Source organism: Pseudophryne corroboree, chromosome 12, assembly GCF_028390025.1.
Source record: "Pseudophryne corroboree isolate aPseCor3 chromosome 12, aPseCor3.hap2, whole genome shotgun sequence".
NCBI classification, from domain to species: Eukaryota; Metazoa; Chordata; class Amphibia; order Anura; family Myobatrachidae; genus Pseudophryne; species Pseudophryne corroboree.
This window is the reverse complement of record NC_086455.1, coordinates 63,743,498-63,770,381: the sequence shown is the minus strand read 5'-3', so window position 1 is coordinate 63,770,381 and position 26,884 is coordinate 63,743,498. Positions and strand designations below refer to the sequence as shown.

At 46.6% G+C, this 26,884-nt stretch overlaps 1 protein-coding gene across 1 annotated transcript in view; it reads right to left on the bottom strand.

Moving 5' to 3' along the window:
• UNC79 (unc-79 homolog, NALCN channel complex subunit) overlaps positions 1-26,884 on the bottom strand; it is a 438,710-nt gene that overhangs the window by 197,358 nt on the left and 214,468 nt on the right. The window contains exons 32-40 of the mRNA XM_063947577.1: positions 18,420-19,574; positions 15,539-15,646; positions 14,076-14,192; positions 12,443-12,526; positions 11,752-11,854; positions 9,998-10,138; positions 4,896-4,934; positions 298-410; positions 119-204 (exon numbers count right to left, since the gene is read on the bottom strand). Coding sequence (XP_063803647.1) covers positions 119-204; positions 298-410; positions 4,896-4,934; positions 9,998-10,138; positions 11,752-11,854; positions 12,443-12,526; positions 14,076-14,192; positions 15,539-15,646; positions 18,420-19,574 — 1,946 coding nt within the window. The remainder of the gene's footprint in view (positions 1-118; positions 205-297; positions 411-4,895; positions 4,935-9,997; positions 10,139-11,751; positions 11,855-12,442; positions 12,527-14,075; positions 14,193-15,538; positions 15,647-18,419; positions 19,575-26,884) is intronic.

Sequence of the window (26,884 nt, the reverse complement as noted above, 5' to 3'; positions counted from 1 at the left end):
GCTTAATCACTTTATAATACTTAAATAACTCTTTGCAGAAGGAATATCCTCATTCCATTTAACACAACAGTCTTAATTAACTTGATTATTCCATTTTGCTGTGTAATTGGCAACCTACCTCCAGCAGTTGGCTCAGGGCGGCGAAAGAACTGAGCTCGTTGAAATCCATGAGAGACGCCGCTAAGGTGCGTAAAAAGCTGCTGTCTGTAAAATAGGAAATGACAACATGCACAGCGGTGAGTGGGGATCCGGGTCACAGACATCTCATTCAGGACAGACTAGCTTTGAGCACCTTACCTTTGATATTGCTCTGGAACAGCTGCAAGAAAATGCCATTGGGTGCCAACTGGTGAAAAACACAGCGAAGAAATTGCTTTGCCACCCCAGCCACATTCCCCGGAATCATCATGCTGGGGAGGAGGCAGAAATAGACATCAATGCTCACCGAAATCATACGATATATTGCAGTATATTCAAAGGATAATACCAGTGAAGATATGTTTACAAACTCCACTCATCATCTCAATAAGAGGTCCTTTCACCATCCACTGCTAACTAAACACTCCACTACATGACCTGATCAACTTGTTTTTTCACTCACTTATACCATAAGGAAATACTTATACCATTGGGGGATGTAGTGTCCTATGTCTGTATAGGGTGTAATAGATGTATTATGGTCATGTACAGTGGTCAGGTCATGTTGGGGTGTAGTGTCCTATGTCTGTATATAGTGTAATAGATGTACTATGGTCATGTACAGTGATCAGGTCATGTTGGGGGTGTAGTGTCCTATGTCTGTATAGGGTGTAATAGATGTATTATGGTCATGTCCAATGGTCAGGTCATGTTGTGATGTAGTGTATAGGGTGTAATATATGTATTATGGTCATGTACAGTGGTCAGGTCATGTTGGGGGTGTAGTGTCTTATGTCTGTATAGGGTGTAATAGAAGTGTATTATGGTCATGTCCAATGGTCAGGTCATGTTGGGGGTGTAGTGTATAGGGTGTAATAGATGTATTATGGTCATGTACAGTGGTCAGGCCATGTTGTGTATGTAGAGTCCTATGTCTGTATAGAGTGTAATAGATGTATTATGGTCATGTCCAATAGTCAGGTCATGTTGGGGGTGTAGTGTCCTATGTCTGTATAGGGTGTAATAGATGTATTATGGTCATGTACAGTGGTCAGGTCATGATGGGGGTGTAGTGTATATGGTGTAATAGATGTATTATGGTCATGTACAGTAGTCAGGTCATGTCGGGGGTGTAGTGTCCTATGTCTGTATAGGGTGTAATAGATGTATTATGGTCATGTACAGTGGTCAGGTCATGTTGGGGGTGTAGTGTATATGGTGTAATAGATGTATTATGGTCATGTACAGTGGTCAGGTCATGTTGGGGGTGTAGTGTCCTATGTCTGTATAGGGTGTAATAGATGTATTATGATCATGTACAGTGATCAGGTCATGTCGGGGGTGTAGTGTCCTATGTCTATATAGGGTGTAATAGATGTATTATGGTCATGTACAGTGGTCAGGTCATGTTGGGGGTGTAGTGTCCTATGTCTGTATATGGTGTAATAGATGTATTATGATCATGTACAGTGGTCAGGTCATGTTGGGGGTGTAGTGTCCTATGTCTGTATATGGTGTAATAGATGTACTATGGTTATGTACAGTGGTCAGGTCATGTTGGGGGTGTAGTGTCCTATGTCTGTATAGGGTGTAATAGATGTATTATGGTCATGTCCAGTGGTCAGGTCATGTTGGGGGTGTAGTGTCCTATGTCTGTATAGGGTGTAATAGATGTATTATGATCATGGCCAGAGGTCAGGTCATGTTGGGGGTGTAGTGTCCTATGTCTGTATATGGTGTAATAGATGTACTATGGTTATGTACAGTGGTCAGGTCATGTTGGGGTGTAGTGTCCTATGTCTGTATATGGTGTAATAGATGTACAGGTTGAGTATCCCATATCCAAATATTCCGAAATACGGAATATTCCGAAATACGGACTTTTTTGAGTGAGAGTGAGATAGTGAAACCTTTGTTTTTTGATGGCTCAATGTACACAAACTTTGTTTAATACACAAAGTTATTAATAATACTGTATTAAATGACCTTCAGGCTGTGTATATAAGGTGTATATGAAACATAAATGAATTGTGTGAATGTAGACACACTTTGTTTAATGCAAAAAGTTATAAAAAATATTGGCTAAAATTACCTTTAGGCTATGTGTATAAGGTGTATATGTAACATAAATGTATTCTGTTCTTAGACTTGGGCCCCATCACCATGACATCTCATTATGGTATGCAATTATTCCAAAATACGGAAAAATCCCATATCCAAAATACCTCTGGTCCCAAGCATTTTGGATAAGGGATACTCAACCTGTACTATGGTTATGTACAGTGGTCAGGTCATGTTGGGGGTGTAGTGTCCTATGTCTGTATAGGGTGTAATAGATGTATTATGGTCATGTCCAGTGGTCAGGTCATGTTGGGGGTGTAGTGTCCTATGTCTGTATAGGGTGTAATAGATGTATTATGATCATGGCCAGAGGTCAGGTCATGTTGGGGGTGTAGTGTCCTATGTCTGTATATGGTGTAATAGATGTACTATGGTTATGTACAGTGGTCAGGTCATGTTGGGGTGTAGTGTCCTATGTCTGTATATGGTGTAATAGATGTACTATGGTTATGTACAGTGGTCAGGTCATGTTGGGGGTGTAGTGTCCTATGTCTGTATAGGGTGTAATAGATGTATTATGGTCATGTACAGTGGTCAGGTCATGATGGGGGTGTAGTGTATATGGTGTAATAGATGTATTATGGTCATGTACAGTAGTCAGGTCATGTCGGGGGTGTAGTGTCCTATGTCTGTATAGGGTGTAATAGATGTATTATGGTCATGTACAGTAGTCAGGTCATGTTGGGGGTGTAGTGTCCTATGTCTGTATAGGGTGTAATAGATGTATTATGGTCATGTCCAGTGGTCAGGTCATGTTGGGGGTGTAGTGTCCTATGTCTGTATAGGGTGTAATAGATGTATTATGATCATGGCCAGAGGTCAAGCCATGTTGGGGTGTAATGTTTTAAGTCTGTATAGAGTGTAATAAAAACCTTTTACTTAACAAGACTGTCAGACACTATGAAAACAATTAATAACAGTTAATTAGGTAACGAGTCTGATGTCTCATTTACCTTTTGCTCTTTCAGATATTTCAGTTTCTAATTGCAGGCTCTGCTTGCCAATAAATCCCATCATTCTTACTGCCCTTATTGCATCCTGACACCTACACTCATCAGTACGATTACAGCCATTGTACTTAGTTGTCTTTTATTAGAAAAATAATTTGAATGTTTCATTGATTGGTCTATTTTGCCATATATGTACAATTAGGGATGGGATGGAAATGCTGGCGGTCAGTATGCAGCGGGCAAGTATACCGGCTGCAGCAGCACGACATTGGGAATCCCGACAGAGGGAAGGTACGTATACTTACCTTCCCCCAATGGCCCCCGAACCCTCCCTCCCCGCAGCCTAAACCTAACCCTCCCCCGCGCAGCATAAGCCTGCGCAGCATAAGCCTATCCCTAACCCTCCCCGGGGTCGCCTAAACCTAACTCCCCCCATCCAGCAGCTTAAACCTAACCCCTCTGGCCAGCAGCCTAACCCTAGCTCTCCCCGAGCAGCCTAAGCCTAAGCTCCCCCCCCACGCCTTAGCTCTCCTGTGTCCCGGCAGTGTGTTGATTGGGATCCTGGGAGTCGGGATGCCGACGCCTGGATTGTGATCCCAGTCAGCATTCTGCCCTGTGTCGGGATTCCAGCGTCTGCATTTTGACTGCCAGGATCATGACGGTGATCCCGTACAATTACGAAGGTTGTGTTGCAAGATGTCATCACAAATAGCGACACAATGACAAATGTTTTGTAGTATAAGCTTTGTGCAAGCTGCACTTTCTGTGACTTACTGTTCTTTTTGCAGGAGGTAATTGCATAAAGGGATTCCACATTTAAGGAGGCTTTTGAACTCCCCCATTGGTAGCATTATGCAACTTGCTGCATCAGATAAAGTATACCCAGAGATTGTTTTACAGCTACAGTATATAGGTGACAGAAAAGAACTTAGGGGTCTATTTACTTGGATGGAGATAAAGTGGACAGAAATAAAGTACCAGCCAATCAGCTCCTAACTGTCATTTTTCAAACACAGCCTGTGACACGGCAGTTAGGAGCTGATTGGTTGGTACTTTATCTCCGTCCACTTTATCTCTCTTGGCCTATTTACTAAGCCTTGGATGGAGGTAAATTGGATGGAGATAAAGTCCCAGCTAATCAGCTCCTAACTGCCATGTTACAGGCTGTGTTTGAAAAATGACAGGAGATGGTTGGTTGGTACTTTGTCCACTTTATCTCCATCCAAGGCTTAGTAAGTAGACCGCTTAGAACCCAGTCTTGGTGATGGAGATACGTGTGTCAAAATGATGAAAAGTGAATTGGGAATGTGAGTGTGATGATGGTTGGTGCAAGAGAAGATGTAGTCAGGATTCCGGCGGTCAGAATACAGACGCCGGGGTCCCGACCGCCAGAATGCCGGCAGCGCCGCCACAGCTATTCCCACTTCTGGGTGTCCATGACACCCATGGAGTGGGAATAGAACCTTAGGCGAGCGAAGACCCTGCATCGGTATTCTGACCTCCAGGACCCCGTACCCAACCTGTGCAAGAGTCAGTTCCCATCATTTACCATAATCTGCAGTGCACTGACCACAAAGCAAGAACTTCATATCAAGCAATTCAAGTATGGACATGTCATATATAAACATTGGTATCTGTAAATTGCAGAATCTGTGCACCTCCTGCTACCAGGCTTGTCAGTATTACCTTTCTGCTTGGCTTGAGAAACTTGTACTGCACGCCAATCTGAAAGAAATCACAGGGACACTTCTACATTTAAAAAGACTAAAAAAAATAAGTAGAAACAATTCTTAAGATAATGACAGTCCTTTATAAAATAGGGGCCACTTTAAGGATTTCTGCATGCTCTCCCTGAGCGTTCTAGTTAAAACGCTGGGGGTAATTCAGATCTGATCGTAGACGTGCTAAATTTATCACATCTACGATCAGTTTCTCTGACATGCGGTGGGACGCCCAGCACAGGGCTAGTCCACCCCGCATGTCAGGCCCTGTCAAAGCCCCCCCCCCTCCTCCCCCACACAGGTGCAAGAGCATCGCGTGACGGTGTTGCTTTTGAACCCGCCAAATTTCTCCCTAGATGCACTGTCAGGCGGCTACCCGCCGCGTACTGGGTCACAGCAGCTGCGTGTGACATCATGCAGCTGTCACGGCCCGCCCCCACAACGGTCCGGACACGCCTGCGCTGTCCAACCGCGACCCCTCCCGCCCCACGACCGCCTCTGCCTGTCAATCAGGCAGAGGTGATCGCAGCCCAGATTTGATTTAGAATCTCACTGGGCTTCACGGGGTGCGCAAGCGCAGTGCGCCCACTCCCCAAAGGGCTTCACACTCCGATCGCTGCAGTCTGAACTAAGCTCTCTGTTCTGTATGCCCACACTGTATTCAAACACAGCTATCCCCTGCAACTTGTCTTCTTATTATTCAAAAGCTGCTCATTAGAATTATTAGTATTCTGAAATCATCGATTGCTGGATCACTAGATATCATTGCCAGGGTTTATTTTTTATAACTGTCTTCCTATTTCTTTCCCCACATCCCCCTTATCTGTCTCTATCTCACTCTGTTGTCTTAAGGGGGGTACTCACAGAGCGATCGCTGCTTAAAATCTAAGCCATCTGACTAGATGGCTTAGATTTTAAGCAGCGATCACTCCGTATGTACCCCTCACAGCAATAGCGATGCGCAGCCCCGTGCATCGCTATCGCTGGTGCTAGATTGGCCTGCATGCAGGTCGCTCACTTCACCCGCTAGGTGAAACGTGCGCCCCTCCCCCCCCCGCACGATCAGCACACATCGCGCTGTGCTGAGAAGGGGGAGAGAATCGGCCCGTGAATACGGCCCTCTAGTTTCTCCTCTACCCCTGTCTGTCTGTCTCTCGTTCTGTCATCTAAGTTCCTCCTGTCCCCCCTGTCTGTCTCTATCTCTCAACTCTGTCCCTTCTGTCCTCCTGAGTGTTTCTCAGGACAAAGCCCCACTGCAGCACTTACTGCACAACTGCTAGATAGACAGCATAGCAGAATAGCAGAATATAGATACATTTATTCAGGTAAAAAAGCCGACACCATGAGGCCTAGTACTTGCATTGCCGAGTGTATCGACACTCTCTAGCGAGAGAGGAAGCATCTGATCTTTTCCTGAAGTTTCAGGACCTTCTACGGATACAGAAACAGTCTTTGGCTGTGTGGGTCCAGCAGCACCCCCAAGTGCACCATGCTCTGAGCAAGGACCAGCGAGGACTTCTTCCAATTGATGAGCCACCCGTGGGCTTGTAGGAATTGGACCGACATCTCCAGTTGACTGAGGACATCTTGGGAGTTCGCCAGAATCAGCAAGTCGTCCAGATACAGCAGGATCCTGATTCCCTGACGACGGAGGAAAGCCGTCATCACGGCCATGACCTTGGTGAAAATCCGAGGTGTCGTGGCCAATCCAAATAGCAGAGCTTGGAACTGAAAATGAAGGTTGCCAATAGAAAACCGCAGATATTGCTGATGCAAAATGGCAATAGGTATGTGCAGGTAAGCATCCTGTATGTCCAGGGATACCATATAGTCCTCGGGTTCCATGGCCAGCACAATAGAGCGCAGAGTTTCCATACGGAATTTGGACACTCGTACAAACCCGTTCAATGATTTGAGGTTGAGGATAGACCAGAAAGACACATTCGGCTTCAGAACTAAAAACAGGGTCGAATAATATCCCCTGCCTCTCTGGGACAGAGGTACCGGCACTACCACTTCTGTTTCCAGGAGGAATTGTACAACCAGGTGTAGAGCTTGCACTTTCAACGGATCCGAGGGGATAACCGTTGAACAGAACTGGCGTGGGGGACGTCTCTTGATAGAGATTGCATACCCGTGACAGACAACTTCCCGCACCCAGGCGTCTGAAGTGGTCTTTAACCAGGCCTGGGCGAACTGCAGAAGTCAGCCTCACACCCTGGGGTCCCCCAGGGGGAGGCCTGCCCCAACATGCAGCAGGCTTCTCTTGTTTGGAAGCAGGCTGACGGGCGGCCCAGGATTGTTTAGATTTGAGCTTTGTGGTTTTGGAAGCACGAGCCTGTCTCGGGTACGCCTGACCTTTTGCTTTACTTGAAGGTCGAAAGGAACGAAAAGTGGTACTCTTAGCCTTCTGAGCAGAAGGATTAGTACATGGGAGAAACGCAGTCTTGGCCTTCGCCAAGTCAGTCACAATCTTGTTCAGATCCTCCCCAAAAAGTATGTCACTTAAAAGGAAGTACCTCCAAGGACTTTTTAGAGTCCAGGTCCACTTTCCAGGACCTCAACCACAGAATCCAGCGAGCCAGGATAGACGTAGTAGATGCCTTGCCGCCATGACCTCTGCATCAGAGGCCGCCTCCTGTATATAGTGAGAGGCTGTGGTGATATACGACAGATATTGTCTGGCAGTGTCAGAAAAATCCTGAGGTAGCTCATCCTCAATTGCCTGAACCCATGCTTCAATTCCTTTTGCCGCCCAAGAGGCTGCCATAGTAGGTCTATGTACAGCACTGGTAAGAGTGTAAATAGACTTCAGGCATCCCTCCACACGCTTATCTGTCGGTTCCTTCAGTCAGGTGACAGTGGTGACAAGCAGAGTAGATGACACCACAAGACAGGCGACATGAGAGTCCACCAGTGGTGGAGTTTCCCACTTGTTACTCAACTCTGCAGGGATAGGATAGCGAGCTAGCATCTTTTTAGACAGGGAAAACTTCTTTCCTGGAGATGACCAGGATTCCTGACGTATGTGAATTAAAAGTTCAGAATGTGGTAAAACTACTTTAGTAACCTTCTGACATTTAAACTTATCAGGTTTCTTAGATGTAACAGGAGGTTCAGTGTCATCATCAATTTGGAGAATCAGCTTGATAGCCTCCACAAGATCAGGAACATCAACTTGGGTAGTAGATTCCTCATCAGAAGCAACTGTATCACTGTCTGACGGATCAGTATATTCCCCATCCTCAACGGAAGAATTATCCAAATATTAGTGGATTGTGAGGAAGAAATGGCCTACTTAGATGACCCTTTGGCCCCAGAGGGACGTGGGATGGACTTTTGTCTAACCAAAGTCTGATTTAATTGCTGTAACTGGGTAGACAAGGTATCCGCCCATGGTTGATTAACTACAGGGACAACATGTGGCTGTAATGGCACAGGAGGACCCACGGGGGATGTAAGACGCATTACAAGCGTAGTCAGCATATTTGAAAAAGCTGCCCAAGGTGGGTCCTGATTGGCCACAGGTGGCACAGACGGACTGGGAGATGTATGACCCCCAGCGCCTGAACCAGCAGCTAACACTTCCCCCACTGGTGAATCAATGACGACAGCACTGCATGATGCAGGAGCATCCACAGATGTCCCGCCCTGTGTAGCAGACATTGTATGGGATGTAGCCTTAGGGCGTAACAGTATAATATAGCCAGACGAACACAAAAACCAGCAAATAATCCCCTGTGTTTTGTGACAGTAAATATAGATCACAAACAGAGGATTTAAGTGGTGTGGGGTGACTGAAAAACACAGTGAGAAATACAAACAGTATACCCTGTGTAGCACTATATATTATATGAGCCCCTGATGCACCTAGTTCCCCAGGGTACAGAATATAGTGATAGCAAAACATGTGATACACAATAATGGAATCCACACAGCAGCTACAGGCACACTCAGTCACAGGTACAATGCAGGAATCATTACATATAAACAATAAAACTGCACTGGACTAGTAATTACATATAGGTATGTATGTATACAGATATAACAATGCACAATAGATACTGGATGTATATCACAGAATACTTGTACTAAATATTCAGATAGCAGTACACTTGTTCTTAACTAACACTGTCTAAAATGACATGTAGAATACTTAAGTGTCTGTAAATGCACAGTGCTGATGATACAGGCGTATTTACAGAGAGGACAGTGTCCAGCAGTCCCGGAGATCAGCCCAGCTATGTAATGGCGCCAAAATCTCTTTAGGGAGTGAGGGAGAGATGCAGCTCCACGGCTTGAACTCCAGCAGTAGATGGTGCCCGAAGCTGTGGGAGGGGCTACAGGTCAGCGCCTTATCCACTCTGCTGGACTTCACCATCGGGTACTGTGGAGCCTTTTATAAACGGATTTTAGTAAATCCGACCTGTGCTCCTTGCCCTGGTGGATATAGTGGGGTCCCTGTGCAACACAGTGTCCACGCCAGCGGCGCATTCCGTCTCCTGGGACCGCGACCGGAACGCGATTTACCGGCGGGTCCCGCCTGGGGTGCCCTCTTACCTCCTCCCTTTAGTGCAGTCACGAGATCCTGGAGAATGACAGTGGTGGTGTGTATGAAAACCGGTGTGTCTCCGCTGCAAGTACCCGGGAACCTGGCTGCGGGAGTATGCAGCGCCGCTGAGGGATGTGATGGAGCTGCAGCACAGCATGTCATAAAGACATATAGAAAGTGCTGCGGCCCTTGAAGTTTTCTAAAAAGCTCTTTTTTTTTCTGCCTAGCGCAGCCCCACCTGTTAGTGACCTGTACTGCAGGCACCAATTTACAAACTGAGCTCCAGTGCCTGGAGGTGGGGCTATAGAGGAGGCGGTGCAGTGCATCATGGGAACAGTCAAAGCTTTAGCCTGTTGGTGCCTTGGATCAAGATACAACTCTGCACCCCAATGTTATTCCCTGTGGAATACCAGTGTACCCCGCTGCAGAAAATATATTTAGCTCCTGATAAGTGTTCTAGATCCATATAAATTATTCTTAGGGACAATTTTATTGGTAATCTAGAACTAGCTTACCTTCCCACAGACTGCATGATATCTAGCAGCAGAGGAGCAGCCAAGTCAGGACTCAGGTGAATGAATGTTAGGAGGACGACTATAGCAAGACCTAGCGTTTCCTCATCATACTCTTCTAAAATGGCTCCACAGTCATGACACCTGAAAAAGATACAAATTATTAATGTTACCTATGAGACTGCACTCAGATAATGTTTTGCAAATAGACAATTTCTGGCGCTTTTGCCTTGGGACTTAAAGTGGCAGGTTTTTTTAAGGCAATACATGGCATGTATTACAAAAATCGACGCTTTACATGCCGTGGCAAGGCCTCAGAAATCTGAAAATCAGCAGATCAGTAAATACACCCCTAGGGTTTTCCTGCTAAACACAGTTAGGACCCAATCCTGTGAGATTGCTCCATGAGCTTAAAGGGGGTACTCACGGAGCGATCGCTGCTTAAAATCTAAGCAATCTGACCAAATTCCTTAGATTTTAAGCAGCGATCACTCCGTGTGTACCCCTCACAGCGATAGCGATGATCGCTATTGCTGGTGCTAGATTGGCCTGCATGGGTGAAATGAGCAGCCCCCCCGTCCCCCCCCCCCCCCCCCCCCACACGCTCAGCACACATCTCTTCCCACATCTGCCAGTGAGTACTGGCCTTTAGAGACAGCTTGCACCATAAGCTTTAGGGTACCTTTGGACTAAAAGATTTTTGTTTACAAGAATCCATGAATCCGCGGTGACATCGGGCCAAGTGTGTGGCAAGTTGGGGTGCTGTTGCCAGTGTATGCATGCCATTGCAACAGCATCTCGCCACCCTTGCATCGAATAGGATCGAATAGGATGAGTGACAGACAGTCTCATTTAAGGGTTTGTGTTACAGTTGCATTTACAATATTTCATGTTTCTCATTACTCAAGGCTTTCAGCATCATTCAGCCTGCAACCCCCGATTAATTCACAAATCTCCATCTAAACCCTTTAATTCATTCTCAAATAAATAATGCATTACCTTACAATGGTTTCACTATTGTATACATTGGGGGAAATTCAATTGTTTGAAAAGTCGGTTAGGTGTCTGTTTTTTCCTGTCTATTAGATAGGAAAAAACAGACACCCAACTGACTTTTCAAACAATTGAATACTGCCCATTATGTGAATAGTTAGTAATCTAATGCTTATATTCATCTAAAATGCTAAATAAAAGGTTAACGCATGCTGTAGTTTATCGACCATATAAACTACCATTAAAGGCCCATATAGACAGGCCGATGCGGGAGAGATGTGTGCTGAGCGAACCGCTCAGCACACATCTCTCCCGCCGCTCAGCACAGCGCGATCTGTGCTGAGCGTGGGGGGGGGGAGATGGGGGGGGCCGCTCATTTCACCCAGCGAGTGAAGTGAGCGACCCGCTAGATTGGCCTGCATGCAGGCCAATCTAGCAGCAGCGATAGCGATGCGCGGGGCTGCGCATCGCTATCGCTGTAGGGGGTACACACGGAGCAATAATGCTCAAATTCTAAGCAATCTGGTCAGATTGCTTAGAATATCGCTCCGTGAGTACCCCCCTTAACGCCGTATCAATTATATTACAAAATCACAAGAAAACTTGCCATGTGTTTAAAATAACATTAACTATGCATCACTATCAGTTTAAAAACTGCTGATATACTGTAATTGCAGAATCTAAAGGGCATGGGGTCCCATTTTTGGGTGATGACCAAGAGGTTTATAACCCTTTGTTCTTTGTGACATTTGACGGGCACTTACTTGTCAGACATTATTGTGGGCTGATCATCAGAGAAATCTTCAGGCGCGGGGACAAACATGCTGACAATACTGGGAGCAGAGAGTAGACTGGACTTTGTTGCCCCTATAGTGATACAACAATAAACAATAATGTATATGTACAGCACTATATATATATATATATATATATATATATATAGGAAATACTAAACATTAATAAGGGAAATGTATTACACTTTCTGTAGATGACAGGTGGAGAAATTGCCCCTAGCAACCCCTCATTATATAGGATGTACTTCATAGTAGATGGCTGGATAATAATTGGTTGCTAGGAGCAACTTCTCTACTTTAGAAGGTTTACTACACCACCCCCTGGGTCATTTGTGTCATTTAATTATCTTGACGCCAAAAACTGCACCTTTCACATAACATCTGACTGCTGTAATATCATATTTGATTCAATTAAGAGGTATAAAATAATTACTACGCACACTAGGTATTTGCCTAGTGGAGACCAGAGGGGAGACAGCCAGAAAACATGCAGGGAAAACTACACCCACTTCTATGAAGTTTAGCCCACCCATATTGAACAGCGCCATCTAGTGGCATGTCTACAGGACACATGCCTTGCTTATTATTAAGTGATTGACAAATTGTCTTGTAAATTATGTTAAGTGAGATATACATTATTAAAGTGCTAAATGTTACGCACCAATTTGAATGTAAGGGATACTCGTCCTTCCCATGGAAACCTCGGAAATGCTCCCCAAGACTTCATGTGCAGCTTTGGGATCATCTATACCAAAAGAATACAAGTACTGTAAAACACAATTTCCCATTTGACATCTAGGGGGGGTATTCAATTGTTTGAAGTCAGTTTGGAGTCTGTTTTTTCCTATTTAATAGACAAGAAAAAACAGACACCCAACCGACTTTTCAAACAATTGAATTCCACCCATAGAATACCATTTTTACACACAGTGAACTCTGACCTCTAGAAATGCAAAGCTTGATGCTACTTTCCCTTTAATAGGTGGGTGTGCTAAACCTTGGGTGGATCTGGAATGTGCTCTCCTTTAAGATTTCCCCCTTCCTGACCTCCTGTGGTTACTCCGGCAGCTCCGCCCACAATTTCAACTGTTCTCTACAGTTGTTCTCGATACCCTAAGAGTATGGGATCTTAAGCACCCAACTGATTTTGAATTTACCCTTCCTATCAGGAATGTTTCTAAAACAGGCATTAGACAGATCATTGCCCCTTCTCCACATTTATTATTGGGTAAGCTTAAGTATCGAGTTCCTTGTGGATTTTTTATCTCCATCCTCCATCCTCTCATTTACTGACCTTTGTGTTAAATTTAATTTATGTCCCACAGCTTGTTTCTATTATTTTCAACTTAAACATTGGGTCAACAGAATGAATACTGGTCCCTTTGCATTTCGGACTCCCCTGGATCGTGTTTTAGTTAGATTGACTAGATCATCCTCCCATGGTGGTATATCTTTTTGGTATTGTTTATTCTCACCCCCAGACTCTGCAGATAAGTCTTCTGCCCAGCGTTACTGGGAGACTGACCTTAAGTGTACCTTCACCCTTAAACAGTGGGAATCTACTCATCTTACTTCGTTCTCCTTATCTAAGTGCATAAATCATACCGAAATGCATGTTAAAAACTCTTAAATAGATTGTATCTGACTCCCTGTAAATTACATAACAAATGGACTGCGTCTTCTAAATTCTGTTGGCGTCTATGCCATTTTGACGGTACCATTTTCCATGTCCCATTTTACGCACCTTTTGGATGGAAGTGTTTGTCTTTATATGGGATGTTTTCACTCTCACCTTTACCCCAGACCCCTCTTTAGCCCTTCTACATTGGCATCCCACCACTGTTCCTAAATCTGCCCGTTACGTCCTTGGCCATGCTTTAATAGCTGCCAGGACCACTATAGCTCAGCACTGGAAATTTCCCTCCCTCCATTTGGGAAAGTTATTACCAAAATTCAGTTTCATTTCGAGGTGGTTCCTTACTCTATGACATTCTCTTCTCCCATTATGAAGTGGCTCCCATGGGTCATATATGTCACAGAGGGTAAGGGTTATCACACTTCCACTGGTCATTCTACTCCACGAAGCCTCTCCCCCCTTTCAATTTAAATGAGCCTTCAATGAAGGATTCGGAAGACTAATATATACAATCTGTCATTTCTAATTTGTTTTATTATCTGATGCCTGTACCCCATAATTTACTTTTGCATATGCTCAAAAATGTAATGATAAAAAAAATATAAGTGGGTGTGATTGTTCAAGCTCCAGGTGAGAGAGATAAGTGGTCTCCACCTACCTGGATCCCAGGTGCCGATGTTGTGGGGAGCACTGGACTGGTGTTCAAGCTGCCTCTTCATGAGCTGGGTCATGGTAACAGCGCCCAAAGAGCCTCTCTTCATCTGCCTATATTGTGCTACGTAAATAAGAATGACGATGTGTCAGCAGCACAATTATTCATACAGATACTGTGTCATAGGAGCCAGTGCTGGGGGTGCTTGGGAACACCCAATGTTACTGTGCACGCCAATCATTTTATAATGATTGCTCCTATGTACATTCTTGTTATGTGTATGGTGATCAGCAGGGGCTGATTAGGAACTAAAACTGTCCCTGCAAAATTTTGTAGAAGTAGGCTGACATGGGCAGAACAGGAGGTATAACATGCCATGTAGCCATGGCAGCAACATTGGATGGCAGAGTTGCTGTACTGCCATGGCCGTCTTTTCGTATGGGCTCGATGGGCCCTTGTCCAAGGGCCCCAGGAGTCTAAGGGCCCTAGCCCGATAGCTGAGGGTCTCCTTTTTCCAGGGGTATCAGATTTTTGAAAATTGGCCATGGGGAACCGGAGATATCTGACTTCAAATCAGTGGACCCTATCTGAGCCTGTTAATTGCTCTTCCCAGACAGATTTCTTGGGTTCTGTCTGACTTAGAGTTTTTCTGAGGGTATACTCCAAAACCTGGGACTCTCCCCTTTAATTTCTCTACTGTGCCCAGAACCAGATATATCAGCCTTCCAGAAGCTGGTCCCTGCTCTAGCTCCATATGCCTGCCATGCAGTTTTATATATTCGTCAGTGGATTGCTCTGGCTCCTGAACTTTGATCCCCAAGTTCCCAGTACCTCCTAAAAGGTGGGACTCTCTAGTTTTCTGTCCCATTGAAATCTAAGAAATCTGTTTCCAGAAACTGGAGATATCTGCAGTCAAGCAAGCTGCCCTCCCACCGGAAAATTATGAATATTAACCCCACTCCACTATCCACCCCTTCCCTGCATATTAAACACCCCCTACCACCCTGGAAGTCATGTACCGGTGCAACTTCATTCAGCCCAATGCTCCACTACAGTTTAGTGTTCTCCCTCCCGCCCCATCATCTGTGCAGTAAAGGAATAATTAGCAGAAATTACTGCTCCAGATCCTACATGCTGAGTGGAAGATAGAACACCCACTACCGCCCGCGGGACATCAAGGCTGCCACTGGTAACGCCCCCCACCCCTACCGCTGGAGGATGGGTAGGGGCCCCAGCGCATTGCTTTGCCCAGGGGCCTAACTGCTGTTAAGATGGCCCTGTGTTCTGCAGAGATGGAATAACAGAGTGCGGTGGGCTGCCTGCCATGTGGGCGGTGGGGTTACATGACAACATACAAAACAGGCCCCACAGACACGTCAGCCTTCCAGGGACCTTCCTGGTGGCCTTAAGGCCAATCCGCCCCTGGTGCACAGCATGCAGTATGTGTAATAGAAGCACAGGGGACCTACTTGAGAGGGATGAACGGCTAATGGGCTCGGGAACCCCAGCTTCCAGGGTGGGCGCAGACGATGATTCTCTGGGCATCTCCAATATGGAAAGCCCCTTAGATTCCGCCTCTGTGATAACAGAAAGCAATATTTTGGTAAGAACTTGATTAATTTTCATGGAAAATACTATAAGTGATGAAACAAAAGGAGGGAGGAGCCAGCTCACATTCTGCAGGGAAGGGGAAGCAGTGGGGGTAATGGGGAGATACAAAGAGGTGGGGTGGGGGGTGAGATCAGACAGAAATCCTCCAAGCTAGGGTGGGATAAGTGAGTTTTGTGGGGGGAGGGGTGTAAAGCAATAGAGGTTTGGGGAGAGCCTGAAAGAGCAAAAGAGAGAATGCCATAGATTAGGGGCAGCGTGGGAAAGTCTTGGAGGTGGGAACCACTGGGAAGGAGAAGCGGTGGTCACAGACTGACCAGAGAGGATGGGAGTGTGGAGAAAGCCACTGATTCATAATACAGTTAAACAGGATTAAGGACCTGATTCAGAGTTGGATGTTGCCGTGTACACTTTTGGCGTAGTCGTGGGTGTAGTAATTTGCAGATGCTAGTATCAGCCTCCTCCTGGTGCACTAGCATGCGCCTGAATATGCAGCACTGAGGCGCTCCTACTTTTAATGTTCGTATATGGGTGGTCATTCCGAGTTGTTCGCTCAGAAAATTTCTTCGCATCGCAGCGATTTCCCACTTAGTGCGCATGCGCAATGTTCGCACTGCGACTGCGCCAAGTAAATTTGCTATGAAGTTAGGTATTTTACTCACGGCTTTTTCTTCGTTCAGGCGATCGGAGTGTGATTGACAGGAAGTGGGTGTTTCTGGGCGGAAACTGGCCGTTTTGTGGGCTTGTGGGAAAAAACGCTACCGTTTCTGGGAAAAACGCGGGAGTGGCTGGAGAAACGGAGGAGTGTCTGGACGAACGCTGGGTGTGTTTGTGACGTCAAACCAGGAACGACAAGCACTGAACTGATCGCAGATGCCGAGTAAGTCTGGAGCTACTCAGAAACTGCACAGAGATGTCTTTTCGCAATATTGCGAATCTTTCGTTCGCAATTTTAAGAAGCTAAGATTCACTCCCAGTAGGCGGCGGCTTAGCGTGTGCAATGCTGCTAAAATCGGCTTGCGAGCGAACAACTCGGAATGACCACCATGCTGTAACATTGCCGGTGGGTCTAGACAGTCCACCATCGGCACACCATCGACACCTGCACCTGCCCTATGGCCAACGGAGTTCCTAGGTCTGAGCATGACCTCTGTGGCAGCAGCTGTGCATCTCACGACACAGCCACTGTCACTGACAAGCCCGCGACATTACCATTACACGTCCACGAGACTTACTTTTTTGTGTTCACTTCAGGCCCATCCCTTTACCGCTCCATTTCTGATACCCTAGGCCCCGGGTACAATAGTAGTATGATACCCTCTGCCCCGGGTACAATCGTGCAGCAGCGTAATGCATTAGACAAAGAGGATTTGTGACTTTTGTGTGCATGCACAGTATCAATTAATGTCTCAACCACATGAACAGCAAAGCAGCATGCGGCTAGTCTGCAACTCTGAATCAGGGCTATTTATTAAGACTCTAAGAAGAAAACTCCCAATAATTTCATACATTGTCCATAGCATGAAGCGTCCCTGTGGTGGTGGTGATGATGATGATGATGATGATGAAGGATGTGTGTGGAAGATTATGAGAGGAATACTAGCAGTGAAATAGACATATAACAATTGGGTATCATACTACACCAGTGGTTTCTCAAGGCACCATAACTGTCAAGGTTTTAAGGATATCCATGGTTGGGCATAGATGGTTAAATCAAATGTTGGTACTAATTAAGTCATCTGTGCCCTAGCATGGCAATCCTGAAAACCTGGTATGTTAGAGTGCCTTGAGGACCAAGTTTGGGAACCTCTGCACTAGACAACATGCACTGCTTTGGCAGAGGGAGAATAAGGGAAGTTTGGAGGTTTTTAAATACAAACATAAGGCCTGAAATAAGCCCCATGTGCTCCCATTTTGTGTGCACAGGAATGTATGTGTACAGTATATACACCTCAGTATGCACAGATGCATGTGTCTTTGTATCCCAGCCTCTATCTGTGTGCTAGGTTTGCCACTATTCATCATTATCACTGCATACTTTCACCAGCCTATACTAGGTACAGTATACATTGTATGTATAACACAAGGTATGCCTACGCTTACGTCCTGCTCTGCATAGCCTGCAGTTGCGTCAATGTGTCCTTACTGATCACTGCCTACGTTACAGCCCACTTACGCCTCCTCAGTCATAAGTGCACATGGGTTTAAAATGTGTATGACTCTGCAATTCCCGTGCTGATGTACGCTTGACTCCAGAGCATGCAGAATGTGAACATACGCAAGATACTGCACAAATGGTACTGTTCTAAGATACATTATTACGACCCTGGCAAGTTCTCTGTACCGTACACATGGTGAGATTCGGGCTATACTCGATTCTCACTATGCGACAGGGGCTAGTTCGGCACATAGTCAGTATCGCAAGCACATAATGACGGTGCTTGCGATATTGACTATGTGTGATTTTGGCTAAGTGTCAATTTTTACCATCTCTTCTATAGAGATAGTCAAAATTGACTTGCCTGCACATTCTATCTATTCTTGCGATGCCGACCGCGCGGGACCACGCATCGGCATCGAATCGGGATCGCAAGGTGACTTTCACCTTGCGATCTGCACTAACTTTTCTTACGATTTTGACTATATAGTCAAAATCGTAAGAAAAAATCTCACCGTGTGTACACACAAGCTGCACGCCCATTGATACAATGTAACTCTTTGTATAATTAGATGAGACGTTACCTGAGTCTTTCTGTTCTCCCAGCTTGTCCAGGATGTTGAAGGTGATGTCTAGGTACTCTCTCTGTATCGCGCTGACCGCTATCTTTCTTTGCTTTCTCTGTCTGGGAACGATTTGTATTTTGAACTCAGACTCCTCAGTTTCCTCCTTTTGTTCTGCATTTTGCTCCGGATCAAACTCTGTACTGGCATCAGGTTTCTCGATGTCCGGTTGGTTCTCGGTGTCCTCCGGAACGTTCAGAAGCACGCTTTTTACGGGGGACTTGCTTTCCTCCATGGTGTCTTCGAAGTTGTCATCCACAGACATGTCGGCAAGAGCGCAGGACTTGCGTAGTTGGTCTCTCTTCTGCTTGAGAGTCAGCGGGCTCCCACTAGAGACCTCCTGCATGTCTCCTGGCTTTGACAACTCTTCAAAGTCTTTTTGATCTTCTAGAGCTTGGAAAGTGATGTCCTCCACCTGCAATGTTGGATTATATCTGAAATCCTTGGCAGTGTAGTTTATAGAGCAATCCTCTATACTCACTTGTACCAAAGGCGTCATACTGAGGCTGAGCACTGACGCACTGATGGGCGTTGAAGAAGCTGAAACCACAATGGATCCACTATTTATGAGCTGGAATTCTTCGTCGTCGCTTTCAACTATCCTTAAGGGCGGGAGCGGCTCAAACACTAAAGAGTCACTGTCTGAGGTGGATAAAATAGATTGTTTTTCTGGCCCTGAGGTTGAGTCTGAAGACAAGTCTATAAGATCTAGGTCTTCTCTTGGTGAAGGCGGCTTGACTGGGGAATCTACCTTGACCTCGAATGTCTCCATGCAGCTCAACCTCACCTCTGGTATGACAGGCCTCCTGACCTCGTGACAGCTCTCCCTTTCAGATGGATTGTCACTGGCATCTATGTTATCAGCCCTGCTGGAGGAGTTCTGTCTCGAGCGGCGGCAGTCGTTCATCTTCTGGGTGTTGGAGTGGCTGATGTCACATCGATCAATGCAGGACTTTCTCCGGTGTTCATCCAAAGTGAACAGCAGCGAGTCCGTATTGCCAATGTCCAGGGACTTCTGCTTGAGGGAGCGTAGCTTTCTCTTCTGTATAGTGTCCTCTCTCACACAGCGCAGAATGCTGTCCCCGGACTCTCTGTATTCCGCCAGCTCAATTTCACCTGAAATAGAGGAGACACGTGAGGGCTACGATTATGGCTGATTTCCATTCCCAGAACATGTAAAGGGCATCCCACATTTAGACAACGTTACATGTCAGATTGTGTACAGTATATCGCCCAGAACGCGCCCGCTAAAATCTTTATGCTTTATGTGTAAGCTTTCATTTTGTGCTATGTGCACCAAGGCCTTAATGTCCCCCAGAGAGGTACAGAAGTGTCCTCATACATCACTGCTGCAGTCGCACCAAACAGCCCCTCTTGGCATGCCAAGTCCCATGAGACTCTGCTAGCTTCAGGCCTCTATTTTGCATCGGTTTTGCTGTGAATGCGCCTTAGTTGCAACGCGATGCGACTAGGACACTCAAACAGACTGTGCTGATTCATTTCATATGTGACACTTGTACCTCTGTGTGCGACTGAGTCTCTGAATCAGCTTACAAAGTGCTATGATGCAGCGACCGTGGGTTTTTACCATACCAAGTTCTGTTGGGCTTCATATACAGACTCACACAGATATACAAGTCATATAGCACATTAATCAGCACAGTCTCCTGGTGTGTCCTGGCCACATCGCGTTGTGACTAAGATGCATTTTCGGCAGAAAAAGACGCCAGACGCTAGAAGATTTGCATGGGACCTTATGGCTCACTCATGCCAGGCTTCTCAAGCTGCGTAGCGTTTTGAGGCTGGGGGGTATATTCAATAAGAGTCGGGTCCATTCCGACATGCTGTTGTCGGAATGGACCCAACAACCCCTATTCAAAGAGCGGCCAAATCTGACTGTCGGATTTGGCCGTTCCCTGTGTCCTTTCCTGCGCTGCTGTCAGCGGCTGCTGGGTGCGCTGACAGCAGCGGTGGGGGGAGCAGCGGCCGGCGGGGGGTACAGTGTGAGGCGACCGGTGGAGGGAGCAGCGTGAGGCGGCCTGTGGGGGGAGCAGTGTGGCGATCGGCGGACGGAGCTGGCAGCGGGGGTGATGTTTGCCGGTGGCGGGGGAGGCATTACAGGGAGAGAGGTGCCTGGCCGGGGACGGCCGTCAAGGTACCTCTCATCCCCGTAGCCCGCCGCACCACTCCCCGTCTCCTCAGCTCAATCCGACTTGTTTTCAAGTCGGATTGAGTTTGTCGGAAAGGGGGCCAAAACCTGTCGGATTTGGCCCCGTTTCCGACAGCAGCAGGTGGATCGGTGGGTATTCCACCGATCCACCTGCTTTCCGACAGCATTCCGACAAGTCGGGTTTCCCGACTTGTCGGAAAAAATGTGCCCCTATTGAATAGGTTGGAACCCCTTCTGACCTATTCCAGTCGGAAACTGACGTCTTTCCGACAAGACGGCAGTTTCCGACTTTTATTGAATACACCCCTGGATGTATGAGGCCGTATCTGAACTTTTTAAGTCACACATTAGATACCTCCTGGGCATTGCGGGTTTGTTATTATATATATTATAGTTTATAACTCCCTAACATGTCCTATATTGCTGAGTCATGGAAACAGCTCTGTTCATTATACGTTGCTAACGGACATAAGAAAACACTATTAATCTCTTTCATTGCATAATACTATGTTTAAGGTGAACTGATGTGAGAGTATTATCAGTGTTTACAGTCAGTTTCTCTGTTTATTAGGGGATTTATAGCCTCTTAGTGCTTGTTATAAATGGTCACCATTAACCTTTTCTACCAAGAAACAGATACAGAACAGTTGCTGTTGAATTTTAAAAAATTGGTTTATATACAAAGGGCCTCATGCCGAGTCCCGCGCACTTTTTGGAATCTGCAACTTTTTTGTCTCCAGTATGACTCGTGGATCACTGTGACTAGGATGCTGAGACTGGGCCTGGAATAGGCGTGGAAATCACAGAAAGTGGGTGTGGGCATGTAGTGTCAAATTAAACCTAACACGGTCACCCAAAAAAAAATAAGAATTTACTTACCGATAATTCTATTTCTCGGAGTCCGTAGTGGATGCTGGGGTTCCTGAAAGGACCATGGGGAATAGCGGCTCCGCAGGAGACAGGGCACAAAAAGTAAAGCTTTAGGATCAGGTGGTGTGCACTGGCTCCTCCCCCTATGACCCTCCTCCAAGCCTCAGTTAGGTACTATGCCCGGACGAGCGTACACAATAAGGAAGGATTTATGAATCCCGGGTAAGACTCATACCAGCCACACCAATCACACTGTACAACCTGTGATCTGAACCCAGTTAACAGTATGATAACAGCGGAGCCTCTGAAAAGATGGCTCACAACAATAATAACCCGATTTTTGTAACTATGTACAAGTAATGCAGATAATCCGCACTTGGGATGGGCGCCCAGCATCCACTACGGACTCCGAGAAATAGAATTATCGGTAAGTAAATTCTTATTTTCTCTATCGTCCTAGTGGATGCTGGGGTTCCTGAAAGGACCATGGGGATTATACCAAAGCTCCCAAATGGGCGGGAGAGTGCGGATGACTCTGCAGCACCGAATGAGAGAACTCCAGGTCCTCCTTAGCCAGGGTATCAAATTTGTAGGATTTTACAAACGTGTTTGCCCCTGACTAAATAGCCGCTCGGCAAAGTTGTAAAACCGAGACCCCTCGGGCAGCCGCCCAAGATGAGCCCACCTTCCTTGTGGAATGGGCATTTACATATTTTGGCTGTGGCAGGCCTGCCACAGAATGTGCAAGCTGAATTGTATTACACATCCAACTAGCAAAAGTCTGCTTAAAAGCAAGAGCACCCAGTTTGTTGGGTGCATACAGGATAACAGCAAGTCAGTTTTCCTGACTCCAGCCGTCCTGGAACCTATATTTTCAGGGCCCTGACCACATCTAGCAACTTGGAGTCCTCCAAGTCCCTAGTAGGCGCAAGACACCACAATAAGCTGGTTCAGGTGAAACACTGACACCACCTTAGGGAGAGAACTGGGGACGAGTCCGCAGCTCTGCCCTGTCCGAATGGACAAACAGATATGGGCTTTTTTGAGAAAAAAACCACCAATTTGACACTCGCCTGGTCCAGGCCAGGTCCAAGAGCATGTTCACTTTTCATGTGAGATGCTTCAAATCCACAGATTTGACTGGTTTTAAACCAATGTGTTTTGAGGAATCCCAGAACTACGTTGAGATCCCACAGTGCCACTGGAGGCACAAAAGGGGGTTGTATATGCAATACTCCCTTGACAAACTTCTGGACTTCAGGAACTGAAGCCAATTCTTTCTGGAAGAAAAATCGACAGGGCCGAAATTTGAACCTTAATGGACCCCAATTTGAGGCCCATAGACACTCCTGTTTGCAAGAAATGCAGGAATCGACCGAGTTGAAATTTCTTCGTGGGGCCTTCCTGGCCTCACACCACGAAACATATTTTCGCCACATGTGGTGATAATGTTGTGCGGTCACCTCCTTTCTGGCTTTGACCAGGGTAGGAATGACCTCTTCCTGAATGCCTTTTCCCTTAGGATCCGGCGTTCCACCGCCATGCCGTCAAACGCAGCTGCGGTAAGTCTTGGAACAGACATGGTACTTGCTGAAACAAGTCCCTTCTTAGCGGCAGAGGCCATAAGTCCTCTGTGAGCATCTCTTGAAGTTCCGGGTACCAAGTCCTTCTTGGCCCATCCGGAGCCATGAGTATAGTTCTTACTCCTCTACGTCTTATAATTCTCAGTACCTTAGGTATGAAAAGCAGAGGATGGAACACATACACCGACTGGTACACCCACGGTGTTACCAGAACGTCCACAGCTATTGCCTGAGGGTCTCTTAACCTGGCGCAATACCTGTCCCGTTTTTTGTTCAGACGGGACGCCATCATGTCCACCTTTGGTAATTCCCAACGGTTTACAATTATGTGGAAAACTTCCCCATGAAGTTCCCACTCTGCCGGGTGGAGGTCGTGCCTACTGAGGAAGTCTGCTTCCCAGTTTCCATTCCCGGAATGAAACACTGCTGACAGTGCTATCACATGATTTTCCGCCCAGCGAAAAGTCCTTGCAGTTTTTGCCACTGCCCTCCTGCTTCTTGTGCCGCCCTGTCTATTTACGTGGGCGACTGCCGTGATGTTTTATCCCACTGGATCAATACCGGCTGACCTTGAAGCAGAGGTCTTGCTAAGCTTAGAGCATTATAAATTTACCCTTAGCTATATTTATGTGGAGAAAAATCTCCAGACTTGATCACACTCCCTGGAAATTTTTTCCTTGTGTGACTGCTCCCCAGCCTCTCGGGCTGGCCTCCGTGGTCACCAACATCCAAAACTGAATGCCGAATCTGCGGCCCTCTAGAAGATGAGCACTCTGTAACCACCACAGGAGAGACACCCTTGTCCTCGGATATAGGGTTATCCGCTGATGCATCTGAAGATGCGATCCGGACCATTTGTCCAGCAGATCCCACTGAAAAGTTCTTGCATGAAATCTGCCGACTGGAATTGCTTCGAAGGAAGTCACCATTTTTTTACCATGGCCCTTGTGCAATGATGCACTGATTTTAGGAGGTTCCTGACTAGCTCGGATAACTCCCTGGCTTTCTCTTCCGGGAGAAACACCTTTTTCTGGACTGTGTCCAGAATCATCCCTAAGCACAGGAGACTTGTTGTCGGGATCAGCTGCGATTTTGGAATCTTTAGAATCCACCCCTGCTGTTGTAACAGTATCCGAGATAGTGCTACTCCGACCTCCAACTGTTCCCTGGACTTTGCCCTTATCAGGAGATCGTCCAAGTAAGGGATAATTAAGACGCCTTTTCTTCGAAGAAGAACCATCATTTCGGCCATTACCTTGGTAAAGACCCGGGGTGCCGTAGACAATCCAAACGGCAGCGTCTGAAACTGATAGTGACAGTTCTGTACCACGAACCTGAGGTACCCTTAGTGATAAGGGCAAATTTGGGACATGGAGGTAAGCATCCCTGATGTCTCGGGACACCAGATAGTCCCCTTCTTCCCGGTTCGTTATCACTGCTCTGAGTGACTCCATCTTGATTTGAACCTTTGTAAGTGTTCAAATTTTTTTAGATTTAGAATAGGTCTCACCTAGCCTTCTGGCTTCAGTACCACAATATAGTGTGGAATAATACCCCTTTTCTTGTTGTAGGAGGGGTAATTTAATTATCACCTGCTGGGAATACAGCTCGTGAATTTTTTCCCATACTGCCTCTTTGTCGGAGGGAGACCTTGGTAAAGCAGCCTTCAGGAGCCTGCGCAGGGGAAACGTCTCGACATTCCAAACTGTACCCCTGGGATACTACTTGTAGGATCCAGGGGTCCTGTACGGTCTCAGCGTCATGCTGAGAGCTTGTCAGAAGCGGTGGAACGCTTCTGTTCCTGGGAATGGGCTGCCTGCTGCAGTCTTCTTCCCTTTCCTCTATCCCTGGGCAGATATGACTCTTATAGGGACGAAAGGACTGAAGCTGAAAAGACGGTGTCTTTTTCTGCAGAGATGTGACTTAGGGTAAAAACGGTGGATTTTCCAGCAGTTGCCGTGGCCACCAGGTCCGATGGACCGACCCCAAATAACTCCTCTTCCTTTATACGGCAATACACCTTTGTGCCGTTTGGAATCTGCATCACCTGACCACTGTCGTGTCCATAAACATCTTCTGGCAGATATGGACATCGCACTTACTCTTGATGCCAGAGTGCAAATATCCCTCTGTGCATCTCGCATATATAGAAATACATCCTTTAAATGCTCTATAGTCAATAAAATACTGTCCCTGTCAAGGGTATCAATATTTTTAGTCAGGGAATCCGACCAAGCCACCCCAGCTCTGCACATCCAGGCTGAGGCGATCGCTGGTCGCAGTATAACACCAGTATGTGTGTATATACTTTTTATGATATTTTTTCAGCCTCCTGTCAGCTGGCTCCTTGAGGACGGCCCTATCTATAGACGGTACCGCCACTTGTTCTGATAAGCGTGTGAGCGCCTTATCCACCCTAAGGGGTGTTTCCCAACGCGCCCTAACTTCTGGCGGGAAAGGGTATACCGCCCATATTTTCTATCGGGGGGAACCCACGCATCATCACACACTTCATTTAATTTATCTGATTCAGGAAAAACTACGGTAGTTTTTTCACATCCCACATAATACCCTCTTTTGTGGTACTTGTAGTATCAGAAATATGTAACACCTCCTTCATTGCCCTTAACGTGTGGCCCTAATAAGGAATACGTTTGTTTATTCACCGTCGACACTGGATTCAGTGTCCCTGTCTGTGTCTGTGTCGACCGACTAAAGTAAACGGGCGTTTTAAAACCCCTGACGGTGTTTTTGAGACGTCTGGACCGGTACTAATTGTTTGTCGGCCGTCTCATGTCGTCAACCGACCTTGGCGCGTGTTGACATTATCACGTAATTCCCTAAATAAGCCATCCATTCCGGTGTCGACTCCCTAGAGAGTGACATCACCATTACAGGCAATTGCTCCGCCTCCTCACCAACATCGTCCTCATACATGTCGACACACACGTACCGACACACAGCACACACACAGGGAATGCTCTGATAGAGGACAGGACCCACTAGCCCTTTGGAGAGACAGAGGGAGAGTTTGCCAGCACACACCAAAAACGCTATAATTATATAGGGACAACCTTATATAAGTGTTTTCCCTTATAGCATCTTTTTTATATATTTCTAACGCCAAATTAGTGCCCCCCCTCTCTGTTTTAACCCTGTTTCTGTAGTGCAGTGCAGGGGAGAGCCTGGGAGCCTTCCCTCCAGCCTTTCTGTGAGGGAAAATGGCGCTGTGTGCTGAGGAGATAGGCCCCGCCCCTTTTTCGGCGGCCTCGTCTCCCGCTCTTAACGGATTCTGGCAGGGGTTAAATATCTCCATATAGCCCCCGGAGGCTATATGTGAGGTATTTTTAGCCAAAAAAGGTTTTCATTTGCCTCCCAGGGCGCCCCCCTCCCAGCGCCCTGCACCCTCAGTGACTGCCGTGTGAAGTGTGCTGAGAGGAAAATGGCGCACAGCTGCAGTGCTGTGCGCTACCTTAAGAAGACTGAGGAGTCTTCTGCCGCCGATTCTGGACCTCTTCTCGTTTCAGCATCTGTAAGGGGGCCGGCGGCGAGGCTCCGGTGACCATCCAGGCTGTACCTGTGATCGTCCCTCTGGAGCTAATGTCCAGTAGCCAAGAAGCCAATCCATCCTGCACGCAGGTGAGTTCACTTCTTCTCCCCTAAGTCCCTCGTTGCAGTGATCCTGTTGCCAGCAGGACTCACTGTAAAATAAAAAACCTAAGCTAAACTTTTCTAAGCAGCTCTTTAGGAGAGCCACCTAGATTGCACCCTTCTCGGCCGGGCACAAAAATCTAACTGAGGCT